Source organism: Lithobates pipiens, unplaced genomic scaffold, assembly GCF_037356315.1.
Source record: "Lithobates pipiens isolate NorthernLeopardFrog02 unplaced genomic scaffold, aLitPip1_a1.2 Scaffold_19, whole genome shotgun sequence".
NCBI classification, from domain to species: domain Eukaryota; kingdom Metazoa; phylum Chordata; class Amphibia; order Anura; family Ranidae; genus Lithobates; species Lithobates pipiens.
The window spans coordinates 564,222,158-564,236,394 of NW_027507764.1; the positions used below are offsets into that span (position 1 = coordinate 564,222,158).

The 14,237-nt window shown below is 43.1% G+C and overlaps 1 protein-coding gene across 2 annotated transcripts in view; it reads right to left on the minus strand.

The window, feature by feature from the left end:
• KCNQ3 (potassium voltage-gated channel subfamily Q member 3) overlaps positions 1–14,237 on the minus strand; it is a 391,330-nt gene that overhangs the window by 145,901 nt on the left and 231,192 nt on the right. For both annotated transcript variants that reach the window (XM_077493360.1, XM_077493361.1), the window contains exons 6-8: positions 7,902–8,012; positions 5,562–5,657; positions 3,593–3,687 (exon numbers count right to left, since the gene is read on the minus strand). In XM_077493360.1, coding sequence (XP_077349486.1) covers positions 3,593–3,687; positions 5,562–5,657; positions 7,902–8,012 — 302 coding nt within the window. The remainder of the gene's footprint in view (positions 1–3,592; positions 3,688–5,561; positions 5,658–7,901; positions 8,013–14,237) is intronic.

The following is a 14,237-nucleotide window of genomic DNA, read 5'->3' on the forward strand; positions in this document are numbered from 1 at the left end:
CTATCTAAAATTGGCCCTAGTATGTGTATGTATGAATGTGAATTAGAGACCTTAGATTGTAAGCTTCTTGGGAGCAGAGACTGATGTGAACGTACAATATATTTGTATATATATGTGTAAATTGACAGCGCTATATAAGTACCTGGAATAAATAAATAAATAATAGGACACAAATGACGCAAAAAAAAATCTGACAGAGGTGATAACCCTCCCTTACTTTATCCAAAATTTAAAAAAAAAGTTTTCCCTCTAGTTCTACTTTAATGTTAAAAAAGTGCTGAACATTCGAAAAAGAGAGAAGAGGAAAACAATAATAATAATGTAGCGGATGACATTTTGGACAAAGTGTCATTCATGTGTAAATTTAGTTTTTGTCTCAGAACGGTAATGGGGTTCTAAGGGGTTAATTTTGTAGGTTAACTTTGACATCAGTCTGGCTGGGTTGTGTTAGAAGTTCTGCCTGGTCATGTGTACAGTGTGATGCACATGTTAAGCCAGAACCAGGCCTGGTTGGACGCTTTAGGTATCAGCCTTATTGGAACCAATCAGTGGGTGTGCCGGGCCCTGCTGAGGAGTCTGGAAAGGGGTACTTAAGATGTTGAGGTCCCGTGTTAGGGAGAGGAGTTTGTGAGGCCCGTGGGTTCTGTTCTGGTTCCAGGACCGGGGTAGCCCTGCGAGGGGTCCCGGTCAAGGGGTGTTCGACATCCCGCAACATGCTTCTATGGGTTACCCCCAATAGACCCGCCTGGTCTGGGGTAGGGATCCGTCTGTTCCCGAGTCTCGGAACCGGCTGGTCCGAGGCGCAGTAACTGAGGGAGGATTTAAGGTGTCCGGGTGTGCTCTCGGCTTGGAGGGGCACCACAGCTCGTGGAAGTGACTGGGGGAGGACTCTTCGGAGGAGGGCCAACAAGCTGGCATCCTGAGAAGTGCCTGGTTGCTGAGCTGGGAAGGACATTGACAAATCCACGCTTTTTCCAGTACTATCAAGGAGACAGAGAACGTTCCAGGTACTGAGGAAAAAGGTTCCTGTTCACTCTCAGTTACAACTTGTACACGTTCAGAAATTTTACAAGTTCTGAATCAGCATGCCCAGGCGTCCCTCTTTGATGACTGCTTCCTGTTTTGCTTCCTGTTTGTGGTCCATGCTGGTTGCTGGTTATTGTCTCCTGCCGCTGATGTCACTTCCAGGATCCTCGTGTTTTGAGACTGTGATTGCGGACTGGTCTGTCAGTTCTCTTGGAGCTCCCTGCTGTTTTTCCTGTTGGCATCCCCTGGACCTCCCTGCTACTGGACACACACAGCCTAAAGAACTGGTATATGCCAATGACCACTGCATTCATGCCGGACCACCTACATGGATATTAATTATATGCTCTGCCAGTCTACATATCTTGTAAGTGTTTTTAACCCTTTTTGGGGAAATTAAACAGCTTTTAATTCTACACTTAGAGGCGCCTTTTCTTTGTTTTTCTGATTGCCATGACCTCTGGCTAGAGATCTGTTCAGCCTTGAAGTGCCCAGCTGCGAGTGGCTGCTCTCTGGGTGGTATTAGAGACTTTGTTATGTCTGCAGTTCAAGGTGCCTGAGCTCTTCACCTTTGCCCTCTGTTCCCATACGAGACTGTGTTGTTGGATGTTACCCCTGCAAATAAAACCTTTCAAAAGGGCTTTATTGGTGTCAGCGTCCAAGTTGTTGGCAGTGCTGGGACAAGGTCATCCAGCACCCAGGGTAAAGATGCCAAGCTGCGCCCCCCTTTCCCTTAGGGTTGGGGTCAGGGTGTCCCCTACCCTTGCAATAAACCATTGCGCCAGGGGCAGCCGTTCCTCCTGCCCACCCCTTGTCCCGGCCCTGGTTGTTGGGTATCAACCCTGGGAACCCCCAGACCTGGAAGAACAAGCCAAGCGGAGGTAACTGGTAAGCCCAATAAGTCAAGGCCGTCCTACCAAGAGTTATGGCCGCTACAATAATAATTATCCCTATTATTAAAAGTTTACATTCTGGTTGATATGATAACCTAATCAGACTAAAATATTAATAAAAAATAAAAAAATGTGTAAAATATATCTGAAAAACGGGTATGTGTATAATTTGAACCATACATTGTACCATCTGATTGTGCAATTGTAAAATGATAAAAAAAATATATATATATTAAAAATAATAGCATAATAATAAACATAATCACTACTATTAAAATGACATATTCTCCGTAATAAATTAACCTGAAAGGAATAAATATATGAAAAGATGAGAAAAATGATAAGTGTATTAATAGAACCATACATAATACAATCTGACTGTACAATTGTAAACTATACAAGAACAAAAAAAACAAAACAATGACAATAATACTAATGCCCTGTAAAAAAAATTTCCGACGGATTTTGGCCGAAACTTGCATACACACAGTCGGACAAAGTTGTCAGAAAATCCGATCGTTCTGTGACGTTCGTTGCATATGATGGGACTACGTAGAGGCCAGTAGCCAACAGCTTTCGTCTCGTAATTTAATCTGAGCATGCGTGGCACTTTGTCCGTCGGAATTCTCTACACACGATCGGAAAAAGTCAGATCGGATTTTGTTGTTGGAAAATTTTAGATCCAGCTCTCAAACTTTTTCTGACGGAAAAAGTCTGACAGAGCCCACACACAATGGGATTTTCCGACAACATAATCCAAACGGACCTTTTCCGTCTGAAATTTCTGACCGTGTGTACAGGGCATAAGAATATTGATACTTATATAATAATACATTCCTATAATCAAACATTACATATATTTATTGGGTATTGTCTACACTAAGCCCTACCCACTTGCTATAAGCCCTACCCACTACTTTAAATATTGAGAGGAAGTTAATGAACGGTCATCCCGTTGGGTTCACACGATCTTCACATACGGCTCCAAGCAGGGGTCCGGAGCGTCCCCGTTCACCGTTTCAGGTCCGATTTCAGCCTGACTTTTTGGCTGAATTCAGACCTGAAATGGACCAAAAGACGCACAGGGCTCCTGTGCAAATTCGCACCGGAACCGCAGTGGAGATGTGTCAACCCGCTCCATAGAGAGACGGTCGAAATCTCTTGCTATTGCGAATTCGAGGCGGGGAACCCGCCTCAAATTCATAATAGTGTGAACCAAGCCTCACAGCGCTGGAACGCCAATTCAGACATGACTCAGTTAGATCTCCTTGTGGTAGATACATTAAGGACCATGGTAGTTACATTTAGGACCATGGTAGTTACATTAAGGACCATGGTGGGAACCATGGTGGGAACAGTCTCTATCAGCTTGTATTTGTTCCCAAGTACCCAACCTTGGCAGCGTTAGCAGCTGGGACCTAAGCAGGGCATTTTTTGTAGGCAGTTTTACCCAAGCCAAAGAAGAAGAAGTTTTACCCAAGCCAAAGAAAACAATAGGCAGCTGCAGCCTAAACACTGCATGCCCGACACCACCACCACTACTCTTCATAAATACGGGAAATGGATGAAACTTAAGAATAAGAAACTAGCAAACTGCTGGTTGAAGGATGAGGCCACCTAAAGACTTTAAGTAAAAGTTATAGAAAGGGTATGATATGAACTCTTCTACTTACCTAAAATACGGAAACTGGACGATAGATTCGTAGTGCTTCCATGTGGCCGTGAGATCGAGCCTTGTCAGATTTGTAGCATAAAATCTCCAGGCAGACTAAAGTGACACAAAAGCAACAAAGTTGGAAAAAAAACGATGCTTTCTTTAGCTGTAATACATTATACATGTGTACATTTTGTGGGGCGCCTGCAAAGAGGTGTTTTGACTTCCTAGGGCCCTACAAGGTTAAAGGGATTAAACCATGTGCTTAAAGGGGTTGTAAAGCTTTGTTTTTTATTTTCTAAATAGGTTCCTTTAAGCTAGTGCATTGTTGGTTCCTTCGATTTCCCTTCTAAATGTTTTTTTTTCCTTTGTCTGAATTTCTCACTTCCTGTTCCTCCTCAGTAAACTTCACACCATCATCCGATCGGTGTTTAGTCAGCCAGAACAGCTTACTGAACAGCTTACTGGGGGGGAACAGGAAGTGAGAAATTCAGACAAAAAACAAAGAAAAAAAACATTTAGAAGGGAAATCGAAGGAAAAGGTAAGTGAACCAACAATGCACTAGCTTAAAGGAACCTATTTAAAAGATAAAAAATCAAACCTTTACAACTCCTTTAAAGGGGAAGAGCCCTTTCAAACAATGTACATTTATTCTTTTTGCCCCACTCTATCCCCGGGCCCAAGTTAACCACTTGCCAACCGCTGTCAGCACATAATGGCAGAATGGCACGGCTGGGCAAAGTAACATACCAGCACCACAACACAGCACCACAACACCCAACATCCAGCTACACTGTGATCGCACCTACGCATTAGTGCCCCATAGATTTCTATTAGACTGTCTCAAGTAGGGTTGCCACCTTTTCTTCAAGTCAAACCCGAACACTTCAGCTTCGCACAGCAATTTTTTTACATAGTATGCATAGATAAACTATGCATAGATATTGCTATTAAATAACATTTCTAATCATATGTAGTTAATCACAAGAGTGACCCGTTACATCAGAGTCCACAGAGTCCCCCTTTACATCATAGTCCACAGAGTTCCCCCTTACCTCATAGTCCACAGAGTCCCCCTTTACATCATAGTCCACAGAGTTCCCCCTTACCTCATAGTCCACAGAGTCCCCCTTTACATCATAGTCCACAGAGTTCCCCCTTACATCATAGTCCACAGAGTTCCCCCTTACATCATAGTCCACAGAGTTTCCCTTTTACATCTGAACTTGCAGAATTCCCTTTCACTGTAAGGGGGGGATTCTGCAGACTCTGATGTAAGAGAGAACTCTGGGGACTCTAACATAAGGGATGCCCTTTTGTACAAAGATGACTCTGATGTAAGGGGGAGCTCTGATGTAAAGAGTGCTCTGAGAATCCTGATTTACCTTAGCGTACTCACTTATAGGCAGGAGAGAGAAGGGGGGAGACTTAGTCCAGTCTGAATAATGTGTCCTGGTCTCAGACAGTCTGAAACCCAGACGCATGATTCCAAACCCGAACTGTCCCAGTGAATCCCAAACAGGTGGCAACCCTATTCGATTATCATATCATACTCATATCATCTTTGGCCTTATGACACAGATCAAGAGAGGTCTATGGGGCATTAATGCAGGCGCGGCCAGGACAAGGAAGGCTTGCAACAGTCAATGTAAACAAACTTCAGAAATTTTGAGGACCACCCCCACCTGAGTCCCAAAAAGTGGACGTGACTCTTTATTTGTAATGCAACACACACACTACTATGTATTTTGGAGCACAAAGATGCAGTTACATTGCTTTTGTGCTTTGGGGTGACATTAAAATTGAATGGCACTGTGACACAGCAATGCATGTAGCATAGAAATGTAAATAGGCTCTCCGTGCTTATAGATCGGCTTGGGCTTTACTGCTGGTTCACCATTTTCAGTCACACAATAGTCTCTCCAGTAGTTAACACTACTTTATTATATACCATTAAACAAAAAATATATATATATATATGTCTGACCTGGATGAGCTCAGCTGCTGGTTTCCTTCGCTTTTCAAAATGTTTTTGTCGATGTTGTTCTTGTACCTTAAGAGCCAAACCGGAGCCCAAAATACCCTAAAAAACAAAGCAAAAAAAGCTAAAAGTTATTCTTGATCCTAAAATAAACTGACCCTGACTGCCTCGGAGGATTACCTTTGAACCTAGCTCTAACTCTGACACTGACCTAGCTCAAACCCTGATTCTAGATATCGGAAAGATGAAGGGTTGCCTGGTCAGAGAGGACACCACATCCCATTTTTTTTATGAAGAATACATTTTAAAAAAAACGGCCAACTGTGGGACTTTTAAGGTGTCAATAAATTAAGACTATAGTATTTTTTTTAAAATATATATTTTATTAATGTCAATAAAAACATTTTCATAAAAAATCCCTTATTTGCATGTGGAGTTCAAAACATATATTTGAACAGACACTACCACTCTACACATTTCGCTTCAAGTGAGCTTCTTCAGGAAATTCTAGAGTGCTGTTCTGATTCTAGATATTTTATATATCTTTTTTTCCCCCCACACACTTTTTTTTACCATTTTCTCGTCTAGCAAGGAGAAAAAGATACAATGCATCTTTTTCTCTATTGAAAAGGAGAAAACAACACAGGGGTGGGCTGTACAGTGACTGATCACTGTGATGGCCAATCAGAGGCTAACACAAAAATCAGGTGGCTAGGAACCAGGACTCCCAGTTCCAGGTCAGGACCCATAGTTGACACTGGCAGCTTGGTCTCTGTGCTGAGAGTGGACTGTGCAGCACACTCTCAGTACAAGACAGCAACGTTTATATGTAGCCTTACAGATAAAAAAACAACTTCCTTAAGGACACATATATACATACACACGGAGGGAAGGGGTTAAGATTTATTAAAATATGACTATGGCTAGCAATAGTTACTAAAGAGAGCGCAAGTAAGACCAAACTAGAGTAAAAAAAGAACTAAATAATACATGCAAAATATAGATTAGGTTAAAAAATAACAATTTGGTTGAAACAAACATTTGCCAACAATCCCAGCCTTGCAGAAGTTTCAACACATTGCAGTTTTCTTCTGAAATACGCCATCTTATATCATGAGTATCTGATGCTTTGACTCTTTGACAAACTTTATATAAACACCATATTTGGAAATTATATTTTTGTGTTGTCTGTTAGTGGGATGTGCACCTTAGGCTTCAGTGGAGGCTGTTTGGCTGGGATGCATGCCCACTCCAATTCTTCATTTAGATTTTGTAAGTTGAAGTTTTTGTAAATTATGTTGTAATGCATATGGTATGCATACTTTTGATATTTTTTTTTTTTGTTTATATATTTTAATATGTATTTATCTATGTTGCAGGCTACACCACCCATTATCTATCCCCCTGATGAAGATCAATTGAATCGAAACATGTTGGAGGCAATTACTATTTGTCTGTATATTGTACCAAACTATATTGGTCATTTTACATTTATATATGTTTTTAAATATGCTATTCTTAATAATATTTTGTGATTTTTATATACTTGTTATTATTGGGTGCCTAAAAAAAAAATCCCATCCTCCTATTATGTATTATTTTCTACAATAAGGGATGTGGCACACTAGTTACCATCACTAACCTGGATCTATAATTTGGAGGAGTGCCTCAATCTGAATAATCTAGAGATAGGGGTGGGTACCATCGTCTACAATGGTTTAGTATTAAAGAGAGATACCTGGGGCTGCCCCCCCCCCCCCCGGCAAAAATGGAAGGGTACCCAAGGATTAGGTGAAAAGTATGGTAAATTACAACAATTTATCAATAGAAAAACATGATTAAAATAGGGAAAGAAGACAATTTACAGAAGGGGCTATGTACCGAAATGTAGATCTTGAACACAGTCAAGAAGACCGTGTCAAGATCTACATTTCGGTGCCGCTTGTGATCCTTGGGGCTCATCCTCTTGAATGAACAATGCACGGCTGTAACTACTGTTTGCACATAGCCCCTTCTGTAAATTGTCTTCTTTCCCTATTTTAACCATGTTTTTCTATTAATAAATTGTTATATTTTATCATACCTTTTGCCTAATCCTTAGGTACCAAAATAGTCCAATCCCTTCCATTTTTCCGGGGGTGGTGCATGTTTGGGGCAACCCCAGTTATCTCTTTTTAATACTAACCTGGATCTATTATATATTGGTTAAAATATTAAACCGAGGAACAAATATGTATACTTAAACAAAATATTGCAATCTCTGAACTAGAATGACTGCCAAAGAGACAAATTATCCCTCTGTAGCAATGCTTCATTTCTAAACACTTATGTAGAGAGAGAACTTACAGCAGGAAGTGCAAAGAACGAAACACCAATCAAAGAAAAGGTGGCCGCAATCAGTCGTCCTTCCCAGGTCTTCGGAGTCTTGTCCCCATAGCCAATTGTAGCGAGAGTGATCTACAAAACAATTGCAATAATTCAAACTTTGTATAATTTCAAATACTACCAAATTTTCTAAATACAAAAACTACAATACTATGATAGATGTGCTGTCATAAGGGACCTTCCAGAATCATTGGGCCAGCTGGCAGAGAGATCATGCCAGCCGTAAGGCTTATGCTCATGCACATAAACATGCACGTGTTTTCCAGGCATGGGAGCCTAAGAGTGCAAGGATATGCACAGAAACACACACATAACAGCGTACATGTGGATGCATGGGTACATCCACCACGGTACCAGTGCTTAGTGGCCTATTTAAACCTGGGCCCTACATGGGGTTATTTCTGGATGGTCTTTCAGCTTGTATCTCTGTTATCCTTCATCCTTGACTCCATTAGTTACCTGACTTTCATCTGACCTGTCCCTGGATTACTCCGGGGCAGTGGTGGCTAATGCTCAATTTTTTGCTCCTGCCAGAACCGCACTCACCCTACCCACGGCCGCGGCCAGCTAATCCTGTCTTAAGATCCGCCTCCTGTCCTGATTTGCGAGAGGAGAACCCGGAAGACAATAGCGAATATTGATTCGCTAATGTCACGGGTGGGTGGAGCCCAACCTTTTTGAAGCCAATTAGACCCTTGGGCTCTAATAGGGTTGCCACCTCATCCCTTTAAACCCGAACACATATTAATTACACAGGTTCTGAGTCTAATTTAATGCAGATAAGGCACTAAGTGAGTTTAATTACCACCTTAATCGGCCACAGAACTTGTGTAAATAATATGTGTTCGGGTTTAAAGGGATGAGGTGGCAACCTAAGGCTTTAATCATGTGCTTCCAAAAAAAAAAACCTCATAGAAACCTAAGAGTCTGGTGTCCTGCATGGAAATTAGGAGGCGGTGCCCCTGCGTCCCTTATGGACTGGCAACCAATGGTTACCAGCCTAGACTCTTGATCAACGGTTTTCATCATTGCCCACATGTTGCAAACCTCTGCTCATCTCTAACCTTGATCCTGCTTGTGATTTGGTACCTTCCTGCATGTCTCTTACCGAAATTGGTTTGTGACCCTATTCTGCTCTCTACTGATCTGGGTGAAGTGTCCTCATCTCTGCACTTCTGCTTACCTGATACCAGTGCTCTCAAGTTCAAGCCAGCGTTTCCAGCTTCCTGGCACCTGCACTCTTCCATTGCCCTAGCAGACCCAGCTCATCTTCCAGGGGTTCTTCGACAGGAATTGTGCAAGAGGCCAGCCTCATCATATTCAAATTCCTCATACAAGTAAATGACAGACCATTTGTTAGCGTGAGATGTCCTAAATTGATAGACATCACAGCTTGCCAGTACACCTTTTTTGGTTTCTGTGTTCAATAAACTCACTCGTCCCTGTCTATGCTACCTAGCAGCTGTCCAAGTTTGGGCACATATAAAGGGGAATGACTATGAACAGCCCAAATCTATTATATGTCTGGCCTAAAACTGAATGCCAGCCAACAAATACACACATAGGTAAACTATGTATTGTATATAGGTGTGTGCACGGGCGCAGCTCCCGTAATCCATGCCCCTGGCCCCTAACCTACATGCAGGGTGCTGGATGCATTGATTCAATCGTTTTTTTATTTTTTTATTTTTTAGAAGCACACGAGGCCCCAGGCTCTAATTGGCTTAAAAAAAGGTGGACGAGCTTGGGGCGCAGAGCACTGCGCCCTGAGCCCACCCAGTTGTTTGACAATGGCAAATTAATATTCGCTATTGTCTTCCTGGTTCTCCTCCCGGCCAATCAGGAAGCGGGTCTGGAGACCTGAATGGCCAAGAGGAGAAGCGCTCATATTGGAGAAGAGGTAGAAGAGCAGGAGATGCAGGGGAAGCCGCTATGAACTCGAGAAGCAGTAGCCGGGTGAAGCCGCCGCCTGGAAGAAGTGCTGCTTGCGACGTAGATGGGGTAAGTGCGGGGCTGGTGACCGACCTGAGGGGGGGAGAGGATGTGTGTGGCTTATCCGACCGAACAGGGATGGGGTGTTTGGTGGGTGGATTGTGTGATGCCCCCCCCCCCAAAAAAAAAATATAGCACCAGCTGCCACTGGTGCATGGGGTGTGTCGGATGTGCTTAATCACCCTGTGCGCACTTGCGTAGGTTCAGGGGTCGGTCCCTGGCTTTTTTTTTTGAAGGAACGCAGTGTCATTTACCAGCCCCTTATTTTTTCTGAATCAACATACTGAATGGCAATACCGAACACTTACTGTGCTCATTCATAACTGAAGCATAGTAAAGCTGAGGCTGAAGAGATGTATATATGTATATAATTTTTCTGTCTCAAAAGTGAGACATCAGGGGTCTCTTTAGACCCCTGATGTTTCATCAAAAGCTCCCCAACAGGGCTCCTAAAAAAAATGTTTAAATACAAAAAAATACTATTGTAAAAAACATAAGAAAAAAGGTAAAAAAAATGTTTTTTTTAAATTAACAAAAATAAAAGAACTGATACCGTCCCCTGCCCTACTGACGCCACCCTCTTCTCTACTCACCAAGTCCACTGTCATACTGACACCAACCTCTACCCTACTGACATATGTGTATTGTAGCTTTGGAGTGCACACCCTAATGCAGTGGTTCTTAACCTGGGGGTCGAAAGACCATTTGCCAGAGGCCACCGAATCCTGGGCTGTTCCTGAATCCCTCACCGCTCTCCCAGCATTTTTGCAACCACCCAGCAGGGCTGTCCCTGGAGCCTGTGGCCGCCCAGCTGGACTATTCCTGGAGCCCACAGCCGCCCACTCAGCCTCTTCGCAGCCACCCATTCAGTTGACGGTATGGCTGGGGGGCAGAGACTAGAGGTCAGCTAACTGGTGAGGAATGTAAAGTGGGAGGGGCTAAAGGAGACCCTATCTCCTGATCTCTGCATAGGTGTCACTGCTACGAGACACCACAAAGTCGGAGACACAGTGAGTAACACTACCTGTGATTATAGTTGCCATTAAAAGTCCTTACTACAGTTCTCAGATCAGCAGATGCCCTTGATCAAGAGCACCTCAGTTGGCTGATCAGAACTCTGCCACTGATCCCACCTCCCACCAATACTGGTACTCATCCCAACTCCCCGCCAGCACAGCTAATGGTCCCATTCCCCCCAACCCCACCCCTCACCAAGGAGTAAGAGAAGGAAAAAAAATGGAGAATACATGGAAGGGAGAGGAAAAGAGGGGAAGGAACAAAGAAAAAAGGGAAAGAAAGAATAAGAGAAAAAATATAAGAGAAAGAACAAGAAAGAAGGCTAGAGAGAGGAATGGGGGGGGGGGGGGGGACAAGAAATTAGGATAGAGAGAGATAAAAGGGAAAGAAAGGAGAACAAAGAGAGTGGTTCATCCTAAAATGTACCATAAGGGGTTTTAATACTGTACTAGTGGAAGGGGCACAGGGATTGCTAAATGTTCATGGGTTAGGGGCGCAAATTACTTGTCTTGCCTTGGGTGCGGACAACTCACGCTATGAAAATAATGTTACTGTTAGGGGTCCCCACAACTTGGGAAATGTTATCAAGGGGTCACGGCACTAGAAAGGTTGAGAAGCACTGCTCTAATGCAATAGGCTGTGCACACCTATAACTACATATATGTTAACTGTTGTGCCTAGCACAAAAAAAAATGAAGTCCTGTTTAGTCTTGAGACTCTGGCACCCTGCTGGCTTACGTTGGTAGATTGGTGGCCTATGTTTTCTTTACTGCAGTTGAGAAATACAGTAGGTCACAGACCCACCCCTTTAAAAAACTAAACCAAACTACTTTTAACTCCTCTCAGCAGTATAAGCCCTTGTACACACGGTCGGAGATTCCCGACGGAATGTGTCCTATCGGACCGTTTTGTCGGATATTCCGACTGTGTGTGGTCTTCATCGGACTGTTTCCGTCTGAATATCCGACGGACCAACTTTTCCAACTTGCCGGTAAAATTTTCCGACAAAATGCTCCGATCGGACATACTCCGATCATGTGTAGCCTACTCCGACGGACAAAGTGCCACGCATGCTCAGATCAAATTCCTAGACCAAAGCTATTGGCTACTAGCCTGAACGTAGTCCCGTCGTAATGAAATAACGTCATCATGTTATGTACAATCGGATTTTCCGACAACTTAGTCCGACCGTGTGTATGCAACATCACTTCCGGACCTCTTCCGGAATTAATCCGTCGGAATTACTCTGATGGATTTGGTTGTCGGAATCTCCGACCGTGTGTACAGGGGCTTAGACTGACACCATGTCACAATGTAACAGAGCCCAGCACTGCCGATCCTCCCAGCCCTTCTTTACAAGGGACTGCAGAAAGCTAAATTAAATACATATTCAGGTACCTGAACTAGCTAGGGCAACAATGATTGGTTCAAAACGTTTGAGAAAGTAATTGTACTGCCCCAGTCTAAAAATATGTTCTTGTGCTGCTGTGGCCTCCTGTGGTTATTTGGGCCTCTGTGTTACTTTGCTGACCCTCCATACTTTTTTGGAGTGACACATTGGCCAGGCTTTGTTCTGCATTGGCCTGCTGCTGTGCTGCATTAGCCTAGAAATTGCCTCAATATTTACTCCATGTCTAATTCAAAAGGGTATTAGTTCTTTAAATGTCCTTTTTTCCCATATCTGCCCGCATGCTCCACTAGTTGTGATATTTGAGGTCATTAACATGATTTTGGGACACTTGTTTCTTGGGACTACACAGTCCATTTTTTAAACTCACAAGGCTTATCAGCAGCAGAAAAATTTAGTCTTAGAAAGAGAAATATGCTTTCTCATCACTTTCTCTCTTTCCTCTCTACCTTCTACTTCTTTAAAAAAGCTTTCTAGATCATTCAGGGAAGATTTATCGCCTCAAAGTATTTTACAGTTGCTCCACAGAGTTTGTGGTGTACTCTCTGTCCTGTCAATTTGGCCACCTATACATGGGCCCCACTGTACACACAGTGCGGGCCCATTTTGGGGACCACGGGAGGCTGATTGAGAAGGGGTCTGAGGACCACACAGTGTCCCCAGGCATTTCCTTTCTCATCACAGTCAGTCCACCAAGGGGCTGCAAGTTTGGGTAATTGAAACCATTCCCTCCTGCGACTCTCTAGTTGAGCGATTTCAGAAATTGTGTCACAGAGAAACTTTTTGGATTTTCACCCTCAATTCTTTGGCACCTAGAGGGTTAAATGATGAAATAGAGATCAATACAATCTTGTGAAGTCCCTTATGTTTTTCGTCACTTTCCCATTTGGGTATTTATCTTCAGAGTAATATCCTACATGTACATTAATAATGCAATGATTTGCAAAATTTTACCAAAGCAGCTTTTATTTATTTATTATTGCCTTTGCATTTTTTTTTTAGATATTCATATGGGTACATATGTGTGTTTTTTTGTATACTCACACACCAAAATAGTCATATGATAATTAAAGGAGTTGTAAAGGCAAAAGTTTTTTTTTTTTTTATCTTAATGCATTCTATGCATTAAAGATAAAAAAAAAAACCTTCTGTGTGTAGCAGGCTCCCCAGCACTCCCCCAACACTTACCCTGAGCCCCTTTTCTCTCCAGCGATGTCCACGATTCCCTTGGCCGTCTGTGACTCTCCTCCTGATTGCCTGGGGCACAGCCACTGTGCCACTGGCTCCCATGGCTGTCAATTAAAGTCAGTTATAGCCAATCAGTGGAGAAAGGGGGTGGGGCCAAACGGCAGCTGCGTGTCTGAATGGACACACAGGGCTGCAGCTCAGCTCGGGTGCCCCCATAGCAAGCTGCTGGCTGCGGGGGCACTCATCAGGAGGGAGGGGCCAGGAACACAGAAGGTGGACCCCAGAAGAGAAGGATCTGGGCTGCTCTGTGCAAAACCACACAGAGGAGGTAAGTATAACATGTTTTTTATTTAAAAAACAAAAACAAAATGAGACTTTACAATCACTTTAATGTCTGTATAGATCATGCTGTTTTTAGTTATATTTTTTAGTTACGAGATTGGGGTGGATTGGGGGGCTATGGAAGTCCACCTGTTTCTTGTTTCTTTTTGCATATAACTTTCAGAATTTTTATCAATCTTACATTATTGCCTTTGCGATCCACAAAGCACACACTCTCTGTCTGGATTGCTATGCGATTCTCAGCATTCTGGAGTTCTTCTGTTGAGCGTTCTGCTAGGCAGTCTTTCCTGGCCCATTCCCTCCCTGGTTAGCCCCATCGCTGTCTGTGCGAGAGTATATATTCTCCCCCT